At 39.7% G+C, this 15,755-nt stretch overlaps 1 protein-coding gene across 4 annotated transcripts in view; it reads left to right on the top strand.

Annotated features, from left to right (window-relative positions):
• ERC1 (ELKS/RAB6-interacting/CAST family member 1) overlaps nucleotides 1-15,755 on the top strand; it is a 276,756-nt gene that overhangs the window by 115,323 nt on the left and 145,678 nt on the right. For all 4 annotated transcript variants that reach the window (XM_040972194.1, XM_040972193.1, XM_040972191.1 and 1 more), the window contains one exon: nucleotides 4,898-5,033. In XM_040972194.1, the coding sequence (XP_040828128.1) occupies nucleotides 4,898-5,033 (136 nt within the window). The remainder of the gene's footprint in view (nucleotides 1-4,897; nucleotides 5,034-15,755) is intronic.

Here is a 15,755-nt window from a genome sequence, read left to right as displayed (position 1 = left end):
CTTTTTCCATTGCTTAAAATAATTATCACATTATCCAAAATTAAGAATATTACTACATAAAATTATATAATGACAAATATAAACATGACATTTATTTATACTGTAGTGGCAGCAAGGTTTTTTATTTTTATTTTTTTTTATTTGAAATGGTTACAGAGAGGGAGGGAAAGACTCAGAGATCTCTTTTTAAGATTGATTTATTTATATTGGAAAGGCAGATTTATAGAGAAGATTTATATGTTGGTTGACTTCCCAAGTGGTTACAGTGGCTGCAGCTGATCTGATCTGAGGCCAGGAACTTTTCCCAGGGCTCCCACATGGGTCCAGGGACCCAAGGCTTCAGCACCCCACTGTGGCTTTCCCAGGAAAGCAGGAAGCTCCCAGCGAAGTGTAGAAGCCGGGACATGATCCAATGCCCTTATGGGATCCCAGCCCTTGCAAAGGGAGGAATAACAATTGAGTCATTGTACCATATCCATAGATTTACCTATTTTGATTTGAAAGGCAAATTTTAAAGAGAGAAGGACAGACAGAAAGCTCTTCTGTCTGATGGTTCATTCCCCAAATGGCCACAAATAGCAGAATGTAGCAATCCAAAGCCAAGGATATAGGAGCTGCCTCTGGGTTTCTCACATGGGTGCAGGCTTTGGGCCGTCCTCGACTGCTTTCCCAGGCCACAGGCAGGGAGCTGGATGGGAAGTGGAGCAGCCGGGACAGTAACCACATAGGATGGCAGCACTTGGATATGGCAGATTAGCCAGTTGAGTCATTGCACTGGCCCAAGAGATTAAGAGATCTTACACCCTTCGGTGAATGGCTGTAATGTCCATATTTAGGCCAGACCAAATGAATGAAACAAGAACTTCTTTTGGATCTTGCCCGTGGGTGCAGGGATCCGAGCACTTAGGTCATCTTCCCGTTCCTGGATGCTAGCAAGGAGCTAGACTGGAGATGGAGCGGCTGGATCCCCCAGCTGGTGCCCAGGCTCAGTTTGCAGGCTCAGTTTTTACCAACAATGCCACTTGGCTGGCCTCAGCAATGGATTTTATCCTAGTTTCTGTGGCAAAATAAATATTAAAAATGGCAAGAGTAGAGATCTGAAATGTGACTTTTGCACAGCCTCCATTTCCATTGGAGAATTCCGCCCCCCACCCCAGCTTTGCTGATGTATAATTGAGAAATAGAAACTGTGTAAGATGAACAACATGATAGATTTGTTGCACATACACATTAGGTGGGTTTTATTACCATGAAGCTATTAAGCATATTCTTTGCCTCACAGTTACCAGATTTTGTGGGTGTTCATAGCATTTAAGATACACATTTTAAATATATAAAATAATATTCAGTATGAAATACAATAGCATTGATTATGGTCCCATGGTTCACTCCCCAAATACCTGCAACAGCTAGATCTGTGTGGGCTGAAGATAAGAACCCAGAGCTTAATCTGAGTGTCTTCCTGGATCTTCCATATGGCTGCTCTGAGCCTAGTTACTTGAGATAACCCTGCCCCCTCAAAGGGCCCGTATTTGGTAGGAAACTAGAATTGAGTGTATAACTGAGACCTGAACTTACTCATTCAGTAACTGAAAGTCTGTGCCCTTTGACTTTCTCCATTATGCTATGTCTGGTTCCTAGCAACTACCAATATTTTTACTCTTTATTTCTTTGAGCTATTTTTTTTAAGTTTCACATGTAAGTGAGTTTGTCTTTTTATGTCTGGCTTGTTTCGAAGTGTTTCTAGGGGCCATTCATGTAACTGGAAATTTCAGAGTTTCCTTTTTTTTTTTTTCTTTTCTCAAGATCTATTTATTTTTACTTGAAAGGTATATTTAACAGAGAGAGATCTTCCATCTACTGGTTTACAACAGCCAGAGCTGAGTCCACCCCAAACCAGTAGCCGGGAACTTGTTCCAGGTGTCCCGTGTTGGTCCAGGGGCTTGAGGCCCTAGACCATTCTCCTCTGCTTTCCTAGGCTATAAGCAGGGAGCTGGATCCGAAGTAGAGCAGCCAGGACACAAACTGGGGCCCTAGGTGTGCCAGCTGTGCAGACAGGGGATTAGCTTGTTATGCTGTCTTGCTCATCACTGGGCTCAGTAGTGTTCTGTTGTAGGCACCTGCTACATTCTCATCCCTTCGTCCATCAGCAGATACCTATGTTGTTCCCCTCTTTTGGATGTTGGTAACAATTCTGCAGCAAACGCAGCCTTGAGGGTCCTAACTTTAGTCCTTTAGTGTGTATGTCAGAGGTGAAATCATTTGTGTGGTAGTTCTGTTTTTAAAAGGTTTGTTTGGGACAGGATGTTGGGGAGAGATCTCCCATCCATTGATTTACTCCTCAAATGCCTGGGGATCTGGGAGTGGGTCAAGCAGCCAAAATGATTCTAAGCAAAGGGTTTATATACTGCTGTTAAGAAAACATAAAATTCTCAAATAACCTAATATAACACTTGGAAAAAAGTGAGAATAAACTAGAAAAACAATATTATAAAAAGCAATAATAAATGAAACAGACCAGAAAGAGGATTTTTTCCCCCTCTTTTGCTCAAATACCTACTAGAGGCCATTTTCCTTTGTGGTTATCATGAGGGTTTGATAAAAATAATCTTGCACTTGTAATATTCCAGTCACATTTAAAAAAACAAACTTCCACACATCATCCACAACCTTCGCCAGGGCTTATGTGATTGGTGCTGTGTTACATCTTTTCATATGCTGCATCCATTAGCAAATCATTGTCATATCGTTGGTTTTAACACTTTTATAACGTTGGTGTTACTCTGAGAAGTGATTCACACAGTATTATGGCACCGGTGTAATCCGAATCTGTGTGTATTTATCTGTCAGTAAATTCTGTACTTTTATATGTTCCCATGTTATTACCCAGCATTCTTTATTTACTCTGCAAGATTCCCTTCAGTGTTCTTCATGTGGCAGCTCCGTCACCTTTGTCCAGAAATGGCTTTATCTCTGGTTAGGAAGGACAGCTTTGCTGGGGGATTGCTGTCTGTCCATCCATTTTTTTCAAGTGTTTGTTTGTTTGTTGTTTTTAATTTGATAGGCAGAGACAAAGAGATTTTCAGTTCACTGATTCTGTCCCTCAAATAGCTACGAAGGTCAGACCTGGGCTGCTTCACATGCAGGAGCAGGAGCTTCTTTCCTGGTCTTCCAAGTGAGTTCAGCAGCCCGTCTCTGCTGCTTTCCCAGGCCATTATCTGAGAATGGAAGTGGAGTAGCTGGTACTTGAACTGGTACCCATGTGAGATGCTGATACTGCAGACAGAGGCATAAATTACTATGCCATGCACTAGCACCTCAAATTTTTTCACTGGCATTTTGAATATATCTCAGATATCCCCCTGGTCTGCAAGCTTCTGTTGAGAACTCCCCGGATACACTGCCTTAGTGGTAGTTGTGATGATTGAAAGGGATCAGTTTCACTTGACAAGTTGTGTGTGTGTGTGTGTGTGTGTGTGATGCTTTCAAAATGCCTTCTCTGTTTCCTCACACTTTTCTTATAATATATTTTGGCATATTCTGCTAGTGGATACAGTGAATCCATCTCTCACCCAGGATTTGGGAGGTGTTCAATCATTTTTTATTTAAATAGACTTGTTCTATTCCTCTTTTTACCTTTTGAGCTTCCCCAAATATATACATCTGTTTGATGGTCACCATGTGTTCTTTGTGCTTTCCTCTCTGCTTTGCGTCTTTGTTTGTTTGTTTGCCTGGCACTGGTTTCAAGTGATCTTTCCTGGAGTTTACTTTCTTGTTGTGGTTACTGTTGAATTTGTCTTTCTTGCATAGTCAGTCGGTCCAGCTCTGTTATTGTGCTCTTCACTTTCAGGAGTGTGTGTGTGTGTGTCTTTGTCTTTCTATGGGACGCTCTGTTTCCTTAGGAAGCTACTCATGTTTGTGTGTATGCTGTATTTTCCTTATTGCCTGTAGTCTCTCGTACCTTATTAAGCTCCTTTAAGATGATTGATTTCCTTTTCGGTTTAATGTCTGCTTCTTTGTGGTTTGCTAGAGGAGATTTATTAGTTTCTTTTGGTGTTGTGTCATGTAAGAAAGAAAATCTGAAAACGTCTATATAGAAAGCTTATTACAGTTAACAGGACTGTTTACCCACTTTAGCTTGATATAGCAATCATGCATATCTGGTGTCAGCAAAATGCCATTTGAAAATGGAATGCTACAAAAAATGGTATGAAGATAGCGTATTTGGGAAGTGATTATTGGAGCCAGTAGATGGAAAATTGATGGATGACCAGTGAACTCTGTGCACCCAACACCTGGGCTGTCACTTCCTGATGCATGTTAGCTTTGCTAACACAGGGGAAATTGGGCATCTGATTGAAGGGAATATCAAATGCACCACTGCTTTATTTATTATTCTTACTTAAGGAAACCTAATATATTCCAATATTTAAAGGTGTTTCTTAATATCAAAAACAAAAAGGAGAGGGAAGGTGTGGGATTGTTCATAAGATTAATAAAGAAAGGTAAGGTCTAATGAGTGTATGGACTTTTTTTGTATTTGATTTTTTTTTTTCTGTCAGATTTTTTTTTTTTTTTTGTCATTTGGAGCTTGCTTGTGCCTTTTATTTTATTCTACGATCCAGTTATATTCCGCAAATTACATAATGAAATACTTGTTCCTTAGAGGACAACTTGAGGGAAGCATCATTATATATAACTTACTGTGACAGGACAGAATTTTTCAATTGTTGAAAGAGTTTTGCCGCTGGGATTCTTTGTCGGTTCCTGTGTCCTTTGGCGCTTTTATTGTGAGACTGTAAATAAACATAATGTATAAAACATATCCTGGATTGTTAATATTTTCAAAAAAATATATATATATATATAAGAAACTTGGTTCTCCTCCTCTCCACAGGCAAGTGAAAGACCAGAATAAGAAGGTCGCCAACCTGAAGCACAAGGAACAGGTGGAAAAAAAGAAGAGCGCCCAGATGCTGGAGGAGGCCCGGCGGAGGGAGGACGACCTCACCGACAGCTCCCAGCAGCTGCAGGTCAGAGCGCAGAGAGCGCCCGCAGGGCCTGGGTGAAGATGCCACCCTGAACTGCACGTTGCCTTCTCCTGCTCTTTCTCCTCCTCCTCCTCCTTTCTCTGTCTCACCCTGCTGGCTGCCTTCCTCTCAGGCCCACTGTGTAGCAAGAAAGGAATGGCTTTAAAACAGAAAAAGGCAAGTTTTATTCCACAGATTTTTGGAGGACACCTCCGCATAGGAGAGAGTTCATCTTGCTTCAGGTTGGTCACACTTGATTGGTAAGTTCTCTGCTAGTTTCCTGAGTGGGTGATGACGGTGTTCAGGGCTGTCAGTGTAACTGCCTGCCTGTTCCATCAGCACAGTGCATTGCTAGTCGTGTTTGGGTTTCTTCCTTGTTTCCCCTGCTTCCTGCTACTGTCTCTTGCTTCTCTCTCCCTCCTCTTTTCAAAAACTAGGTTTAGAGTCAGACTCGATATACAACTAAATTTTTTCATTTCAGTGGAGTGATGATTGATGTGTAAACCTAATCATTTGCAAATTAATTAAACCGGGCCAAGTAACAGTACCAGCAGCGGCCGTGTGATAAATGCCAGTATTTGAAACCAGGGCCACATTATTCCTCTACATACATAACCTTTTTAAAAAGAAATTACTTATTTGAAAGGCAAAAGGACAAAGAGAGAGGGATGATGAGAAAGAGATCTAACGCCCTGCACAAATGGAACTAGGAGCGCAGTGCTCCATCCTGGTCTCCCAGAAGGGTGGCGTGTGCCCAGGCACTTGGGCCATCCGTGGCTGCCTTCCCATATACATGAGCAGGAGACTGGATCGGAAGTGAAGCAGCTGCGCCTCTGACCAACATTCCCCACAGTCCGTTAGGGGCAGGTCGTGTTGGGTTTATTTACCAGGCAAGGAAAGAAGAGTCAGAGACAGTTGAATGACTTACTGACTCATTGGCAAGTTTATCAGAGACTTCCTGCAACCTGCGCTCTGAATCTCGATCAAGCATCTTTGGAGATTTAGGTTTTAGGGAATCACTGCGTAAACTGGCCAGGATCTTCTGAAACTCCTGCTAGGTAGGCTGTGCCATCCACGGGATGTTGTTTCTAGTTTCACCTTCTAATTACAAAATACTCAACGGAGAGATTGCAAGAAGCCATTTTAGCCTTAAAGCAAGTCCACTTCACACGTGAAGACAGCAGTTTTACTTTATTCACTCCTCTTTGCTGTAACTTACCTTACACTCTTTTTTTTTTAAGATTTATTTTTATTGCAAAGTCAGATATACAGAGAGGAGGAGAGACAGGAAGATCTTCCATCCGATGACTCACTCCCCAAGTGGCCACAGTGGCTGGAGTTGAGCCAATCTGGAGCCAGGAGCCAGGAGCTTCTTCTGGGTCTTCCACATGGACACAGGGTCCCAAGGCTTTTGGGGGCCATCCTCTAGTCCTTTTCCTGGCCACAAGCAAGGAGCTGGATGGGAAGTGGGGCCCAGGGACATGAACTGGCACCCATTTGGGATCCTGGCGCATGCTAGTTGAGGACTTTAGCCACTAGGCCACTGCGCTGGGCCCTTATCTTATAGTCTTTATAGGAAAAATATAAATTTACCTAAATGCACCATATTATGAAGAAAAGCAACATACTAACCTTTGCCAATAACCATTAATATTGGCAATTATTTCTTCTTCTTTTTACTTTTGTCCTTTAAAAAAACCTGATGGGTAGAAAATATTACATTCTCTGATTACCAATGACATTGAGTTTGGTATCATGTGTTGAATTTCTATTTATTTGTTTATTGTACCTCACATTTCTCATAAATGGTAGCTTCATTCCCATGGATTAGTTTGCTTAGTTAATATTACCATTTTTAATCAGATACTTATTCATAACTATTTCTACATTGTCTTGTGTTTTTTTTTTTTTAACATACCCATTTTATGATATTTTGTATGGTGAGGGCTTTTTTCCCCCATAGTAATTTCACTGGAGTAATTATATAGGGAATTATTTTATTATTCATACATTTGATTTCACATCTTTAGACTTGACAAAATTGGAGAATCATTAACCCATTTCTACAGTTGCATGTTTGTCTGTTTTCTTAAACTGTGACAGCATTGCTTTTTAATTGTGAGAAGTAGTTTGTTGTATAAGATTAGATAGTCCTCATGTTAAATGTAACTGGTAAATGTAACTGGTAAATATCTCTGCTCCTTTCCTCGCTCCTCAAGAATATACTGCTTTACTACTAATCTGCTGATGTCAGTCGGAGTGCTGTTTTGTCTCCTATCAGGTGGGATAACACTAGAATGTTTCGCTGTGCAATAATCTCTTATTTACTATTTAAAGTGTGAAGAAAGTAAAACAGATTTTATGATTTATATTCTACATATGGAGAAAACTAATTTGGAGTGGCTGACCTATTTTTCCAAGATGTTAAAAATTATACCTGGTGATTATAAAGATGTTCTTTATTCAAATATAGACAGTCGCTCTGAAGTACCATTTAGGCTACTTAGGATCTAATTTCTGTTTTTTTAATACTAACCACTCTGTTGCTGAGCTGCTTTGGTTGTGTTAATGCCAGTGGGAGCCAGATGATTTCCTAACGCGATTTCCCACTAACAGAAGACAGAGTTTTTGGAAAAGTGAGCAATTTCAGTGTTAGAACAGGTGACGTACGAGGTGGGCCTGTATTGGCGGCATTAGACTTGTACGCGTTGGTTACCGGAAGGGCTTTGCACAACACGGCGGCAGGCCCTAGTTCATGGGTTTCGGATCTAGCCTGGGATAGACTTTAAAGGTACACATATGCAAATACAACATAATGAAAGCCTATGGAATGATCGTCTCACTTCCCAAATCACACTCTAGGGAAGTTTAGGGAATTTGTAGAAATTCAAATTTTAAAATAAGCTTATTTTGGTAGAAATTTTTTTGAAATCCATAATGGGGTTTTTCTGATACATATTTTCCATGTAATTTTTAAAGTGCTCTTCCATGTTCTTCTCTTCTTCCAGAAGAAATCATAATTGTGATTTTTATTATTTTCTTTATAAACCTGTGTGTATAGTACATAGTGAATACAAAATATAGTTTTGCATATTTCCCCTTTTCATAAATGTTTTAAAAATTCATGTGTGCTTTTGTCTCTGCTCTTTTTTTGTTTTAACATTATGTGCGAGAATAACTGAATTCTTCTGGCTTAATACATTGAAAGTGGATGAGATTGAACAAATTCCTTAGATATAAAATGAAAAGGATACTGAAAAATTTAGAGAATTGGGGGATCCTATGGATAGTCTAAATGTTTTGCCATCACTTGTCATAGCTCTAAGTTATGATCAACCCTCCTTAACCATCACATTGTCATTTAGTTGTATCCTGTTTTTCGCAGTTAGTAGTATCTAATATTAAATACTGCTAAGTCCCTTTATATAGGTTCATAATGATTAAAGGTCCCAAAGTGATTTTTTACGTGTAGGTTATAATTATCCTAAGCATGTTTTTTGACTTTGCTATTTCATGTCCTGTTGTATGCAGCGTTACATCTCCAACAGTTACATGTACACATATACAGAATTGTATATGTGTAACATATATGTCTAACCCTAACCCTAACCCTAACTTTACTGATTACAAAGTATTAAAAACAGCTCGATTTCCTGTAGTTAGGAAAATACGTGCTTTCATAATGATGCGTGTACTTAATGGAGACTGGCAGCTTTATAAAATAAATGAAATAATTTGAACGAAAAGAAAGGGAAAAAAATAGAATTTAATCCATAGAATGAAATTATCCCTATACATCCCTGCTGATATAAATAATCAAGTGCATAAATGCAGTCGAAGTGACTCCTAAAGGTTTATTTGTTTTATTTGGAAGTGAGAATTACACAGAGAGATGAGGATTTTGCATCTGCCATATCAGTGCTGCATCAGGCTGAAGCCAAGAGCTTTCCCCAGGCCTTCCCCATGGGCAGCAGGGACCCAAACACTTGACCCATTCCTGCTTCTTCTTTTTTTTTAAGATTTTAAATTTTTATTTGAAAGACGAATTTTACAGAGAAAGAAAGAAAGAAAGAGTGAAAGTGTGTGCTTCAAACACAGGGTGTGCTTTAGCAGGAAGCTGGAATCGGAAGCGTAGCCAAGACTCTAAGCCAGAAATGCAAACATGAGACACCAGCATCCCCAGTGCCATCTTGCCTGATCTTGCCTGCTGCCCCAAATCCCTGTGCTCAAGTAAGGAATTAGTACCTGGCACCGAAGTGCCGAAGTGGTACACATCCAAAAGAAACTCTTACTCAGAAGTTGAGTTTTCAGCCTTTTTCCCGGCTCGCAGAATGAAGCAGAAGCCTGCTGCACGATACTGGACAATGGCGGTGGAACTGCAACTCTCAGTCAACCCCCTGATCGCAAGGAGGAACACTGACCTCAGCAGGAATTCTGTGTTACTGAGTTTTGTTCAGTAGGTTGGGTGTGTTTAGCTTCATGATGGATCTGTTGGTATGTAACCTTACATTAAGTCAGGAGCATCTGTGTAAGTGTTTTATGTGAATCACCTTTGGAGGCCGAGAAGCAGGAGGACAGTGCAATTGAGAGGTGTGACCTGGTGTATTCATTGTGGTCAGAGACATGGGACACTGTGGTCCCCTGTGGCTAAGGCAGGCTGCTTCCTTACGCTGTGCCTTCGTGGTTTGGGAAGTGGCAGACTGTCCTGTTTTGATCCAAGTGTCTGCTTTGGCCAGTTTATCTGTCACATACTCATCTAAGATAGCTGTCCCTCAAAGAGTCTTTGTACCTAATTTGCTGGTTTCCTAATCTTTACTCTTCTACTTATTCAGAATCTTTTTCCTTTGAATTTCCAGTTTTGCCACATCACAATTCTGTGGTACAATTAATGTTCATGAACTCTAGTCTGTGCTTGTTCTGATCTTAGCTATGAATTCCTTTTTGCTGTTTCGTACTTTTCAGTGCATTGTTTGATAATTACCTCTGTATGTTTTCCTTCCCCTTCTTGACTGTAAGTTAGCGGTTACTTTATAAACATTTCTTTTCAGCCTTTTCAAAACAGGGTTTCATGTTAGTGCACTGATTACAGCTCCAGTTATTGATTTATAAATAATAAAAGTTTTGAAATTTAGTTTTAACATTCCACTGGAATTTTAAAAATTTTTCAGCATCCTAATAAATGATTATATTTTCTAAAACTCAGGTTATTCTTCAAGGGCCTTGAAATGCCATCTTTTCTTACTTGAGAATATTTACATTGTATATTTTTATTCTTGGATCAGTAACACTCATGTGTTCTGACAAAGGTGTACATTTTAGTCACATTCTAATACAAAATATAGTACACTGAAGGAGGGCTCGTATTGATAGAAAGTGACTTTGGAGCTTTGTTTTTATACTATAACATGATAAGTATCTCAATTTAACCTTGAGGTATTACTGTCAGAGAGATTAATGACCCTGCTGAAAGAATCCGGTAGCTCTTTTCAGTCAATTCTCTTGAGACCAGTGAATATTAAGAATAATATTAGAAATAAGGATGAAGAACGATAAGGTTTACAAATATGTAGGCATTTTGTCCTACCTGCGGAGCCAGTGAAATATTTTTTTTCTCTAAAAATGTATTTCTTCTATCTTCAGCAAAATTTCTTCCATTTTGATTTTTATTTTCTGAGATGAAAAACTATGTATTTTTATTTTAAGATTGATCATGTAGTTAGTTATTTAAGAAAACTCTTTAAAAATTGAGATTGACAATCTTAGGATTGTATGCTGCATGCCATATGCTAAATATGTGTAATATATTAATGTCCCTATTGCAGTAAATTTTTATTTTACTTTTTTTAGACTTTTTCAGCTATAGGAGTGCTTAATCCTCTGCCATTTCTCTATTTTTTTAAAGACTTATTTTAAAGGCAGTGTTACATAGAGATGAGGGGAGAGAGACAGAAAGAAATCTTCTATTCATTGCCCTAGGGTAAGGGGAGGCCTGGTCAGGCTGTGCCAAAGTAAGGTGCCAAGAGCTTCTTTCAGATTTCCCCTGTGGGTAGCAGGAGCCCAAACATTTGGATCTTCCTTTGCTACTTTCCCAGGCCTTTGGCTTGGGGCTGGATTAGAAGTTGATCTACTTACGTTGATCTACTACTCAAACTGGCCCCCATGTGTGATGCCAGCATCACAGGCAGTGGCTTTACCTGCTGTTGCACAGTGCTGGCCCTCATTTCTTCCTCTTAAATTTCTTTTTTGGCAAGAAAATACCCTGTTCTATGTAGAATAAGGGCATTGTTGAGCTTTTTATGGTGTTGCTCACAAATATTAAACAGAGCTAGGGGTTACACTGGACCAATATCCATACATACCAGTATCTATTTTTATAATTCCACAGATAGTTGTTGAAATAAAACCTGATTCTCTCCCTGAGGTGAAGTACCTACTAAAATCGGTGGTATTTGTTCAGCTGTTGAAAACTCCTATATCATGTTTGAAATTGATGCTCTGGGGTAGGGATTGTCCAACTCGTGGGCTGTACAAGGCACAGGAGTCCATTTGGAGTGGCCTTCCAAGATAACCGCAGGCAGGACTTGGAAGTCACCAACTCCATAACAAGCTAATTTTCAAGTTGATAATTTGTGGCCTGTGAGTGATGTTACCAACATCCAGATGGCCCTTGGCCGAGTAAAGTTCCCTCAGCCCTGTTAGATACATTGCCCTCTGGCCAGGATTCACTTGCATTTGCTAGCCAATAAATTTATTGCAATAAGATGATTGATAGGACTAATGTAACATATAGTTAATTTCAGCTCATTCCTGTGGTAACATTTGACCATGTCCTTTGAGCTTTTGAAAAAGAATACTGTTAATAAAATGATGGCTAAAGTTACATTTGGCACTAAAATCCTACAAGTGTACTTACGCTCTCAGTCCTGTGGCATGCGTGGTTTGCTCCTTTCCTTTGTGTCTTCATGGGAGCATGGGAGCACCCCCGGGTTTGCATTTGCCAGCTGAAGTCGGTGCAAGCCGAGAACAAAAGGAAGCATGTGCACAGTCTGTTTCCCAAGATTCTTACAGACCGTATCAACTGTTTATCATTTTAAGCAAAATATTTTAGTTGTTTTTTTCGAAGTACTTATTTTGAATATTTATATTTAGGTCAGTAATGCCCTACTTACACCCCAGCTACCAGAACATCTCTTCCCATATTTCTCATATCCAGCCACAAGAATTTTCAAGATGAGAATCTGTTCAGTCAGTGATGGGATATTTGTACCAGATGCTCTGTAAACATTATTTATGTACAGCATCATTTTATATGTTTTTTCTGTTTGTTTAATGAAATGCATCTGGTACTGTTTTGACTTTGGTTTTTTAGCAGTTGAGGTTATAACAGAACTCTTAACTGGAGAAATATTTGTGGGGTTTTAAAGGAGAAGAGGGAAGACTTGAGAATTTAACCAAAAGCATTTTCTTTTTTTTTTTTTTTTTACAATTACTTTCTTTTAAAAAAATATTTATTTGAAAGTCAGACTTAGAGAGAGGGAGAGAGAGAGATCTTCAATCCACTGGACCACCCCTGCAGATAGCCACAACAGCCAGGGATAGGCCAGACCAAAGCCAGGAACTGCATCTAGGGCTGTAGGTGTCCATGTGCCCAGACAGCCTCCACTATCCCCCCCCCAGGCCATGAGCAGAGAGCCGGTGCAAGCCTTGCAGAACTAAGAAACAGTGAATTGGGTTGAGTTTTGTTTCAGGTTCATGGTGGTAAGATCTGTGTCTGCAGAAGAACTGGTTGGACCTACCTGTCACATTGACATGTTCTGGTTTGATTCCATGCCCAGAGATGGTTGAAACCTTCCATCTTGTGTCTGTGGGAAGAGAGAGTATCCCTCTACGGGGTACCCAGGCCAGTCTTCTTAGGAACCTGAAATAGTGAGTGGTTACCTAATGCCACCCCTAGGTACCAGGTAGACCATTTAGGGAGTAGATGGGCAGGATTACATAAGTGGAGGTGTAGCTTCCAACTCTGTTGACCATAAGCCACCTACCTAGCTTTCCCATTTCATTCCCCACTCAGAGATTCCCATACCTTAGTCTTTTAAAAAATGTATTAATATATATTGAGTATGTATACATTTTAAATATATATACATGGCTTCTTCCCTTTTTCTCCCTCCCCCCCCATTGTCCCCTTTTGTTTTACAATAATATAGTCCTTCAGCTGCACTCTCAACTCTAACACTCTGCCCATTACATGTGCCATGACGTTATAGGTATAAGCAATGATAGAGTCTAAGTTTTTGTTGTCAAGATATATTTGACAGTTTTATTGGGGGCCTACTTTTACTTGGGAGTAGAGATGCATACTGCAATTTTTTGATTTCCTGGATTTGTTCTCCATTACACCATTTGTTTATGAGTTTGCCAATGCATGCTTATTATCTATATATATATTTCTTTGGTATTTTGGATCAGAATTATCAAAGGAAACATATGCTATTTGTCCTTTTGGAATTGCTTTATTTGACTGAGCATAATAGGTCTCCAGTTGGGGTCACTGTTGCAAATAGTATTTGCATTATTGGCTGAAAAATATTCCACAGAGCAAATATAGCACAGTTTCTTTATTCATTCCCCTTTTGATAGGCATCTAGTTGTTTCCATGTCTGCTCTTGTGGATTGTGCTGCAATGAGTAGGGGGATGTAAATTGCTTCCTCATATGTAAATATCACTTCTTTTGGATATATTCCCAGGGATTGGTGGATATAATCCCAGTTGGAATTGCTGGGCCATCTGATAGATGAGTTTCCAGTTGTTTGATCACTCTCCATACTGACTTCCATAGTGCCCCACAAGTCTACAGTTCCACAGCAGTGGAGTCGGGTGCCTTTTCCCCCACATCTCACCAGCAGGTGTTGTTAGTATATTTTTGTGTGTAGGCAGTTCTCTGCTATTTTAAAAGGTACTGTACTGACTAGTTCTTTTTCATCCCTGCAGTTGTTTCTGTACGTTAGGGCGATCCGTTTAGGTTCATATATTTTGTACTCTGCCACCTTGCCTAACTCTTATAACTTCTGTCAGTCTCTTTATTGAGTCTTTTGGTTCATCCTCTGCTGCTTTCTCAGGCCGTTATCAGAGAGCTGGATGGGAAGTGGAGCAATGAATGAGGTCTTGACCTGGTGCTCATGTGGGATGCCAGCACGGCAGGCTGTGGCTTTAATTGCTAGGCCATGGCATCAGCCCCTAAAACATTTGCTTAACGTTAGAAGTAGTTGCTGTGTGATAAAATTCTCTGTTACATTTGCTTTCTTTTCTTGAAATTGACCTCATCAATGCATTCGGCTTTAGTCCTTTTTCCCCACTGAACATCTGCAGAATGGGTAAATGAATTCTGACATGTTGATTGATTTTATTGAAATCTTGTGCATATATATTTGTACACAGAGAATAGGGGCAGGTGAGACCACATAAGCTGTGGGATTGAAACAAGATTTCACTGTCTCTTTACATCAGGGGCATTGGATGGCTGTTACCATTAATATGCTTCAGAACAGGTTAAAGTCCAGCTGATAAGTGGTATTTACTTCAAAGGAAACAGCTCTTAATATTAATTCAAATAAATAACCTCCTTTACCATGTCAGAGTTAGGAAAAGGAAATATGTGGAAGTCTATGCTATCTTGGATAATCTTAATTCTCTCTTCTGCTGCTGAAGCACAGTTTATGTGGATAAAGATTTCTTTTTATGTTCCTGTATGGCACTTTAAAGAAGAGTTTTGAGGAATTTAATAAAAACAAGAAATTGCTTTTTTAAAAAGATGCTTCTTTACTTGAGAGACTGAGCTCCTGTACACTTACCCATTTCCTAAGTGCCTCCAGTAGCTGACATTGGGAATCAGGAGTTGAAGCCAGGTCTCCCCCGTGGGTGACAGGAACCCTACAGCGGGGACTCCTGCCTCTCGGGGTCCGCATTAACTGCATGCTTGAGCCAGGAGCTGCAGTTGAACCGTGAATGAAGGCATCTTAACTAGTGTCTTAACTGCTAGGCTAAATGCCAATCCCAAATTAATTTTTGAAGGATATTTTTTCCTTGTCTTTTTTTTTTTTGGTGTTTGTTTTCCTTGCTGAACTCTTAATTTGAAAAAAAAAAAGTGAAGTGAAGGCTTAAATCTTATAGCAATTGTGGTATTGAGTTGGTTTCACAAGGCTGATGTCAGGAAGCAAAATTCAAAGGATATAATTGGCTTAGTTTCACAGAACGGAATTACAGTTTTAGCTGTCACAGCTTTGGTCCTCCTCTTATTCGAGTAGGAGGAGTCTAATTTGTTTTTAGGGCATATGAAATTCATTAGTAGCTTCCCTTTGCCTCCACCATACCCAGAAGAATCGTCTCATAAACTTCCTGTCTTAAACCTATACTTTGTGGATAGTGTTGCCCTTTGACATCAGTACGACTGGTTGGCAAGCATAGGCCCAAGTTAACTACTCTGTTAGTTTGGATGAGTGGAAATATAATTAATGTCACGAAAATCGAAAAATCAATAGCATCAAGTTACTGCTTTCATTTTAAGTGGTATGAGCTATTTAAAATGGTAAAAATGTGTTCTTCTACTGTCTCCAGATAGCAATTAAAGTACTTATCTGTGGCCCATAGTAGATGTATAGCTTTCAGTTGCTTAAATTGATTAAGCAGTAGGTGTATGAAGTAACATGGTCTATTTTTTTTTGGAA

This window comes from Ochotona curzoniae, unplaced genomic scaffold (genome assembly GCF_017591425.1).
Source record: "Ochotona curzoniae isolate NIBS_2020 unplaced genomic scaffold, NIBS_Ocur_1.0 contig_2235, whole genome shotgun sequence".
Lineage (NCBI taxonomy): Eukaryota > Metazoa > Chordata > Mammalia > Lagomorpha > Ochotonidae > Ochotona > Ochotona curzoniae.
This window is presented reverse-complemented; position numbering and strand designations above follow the sequence as displayed.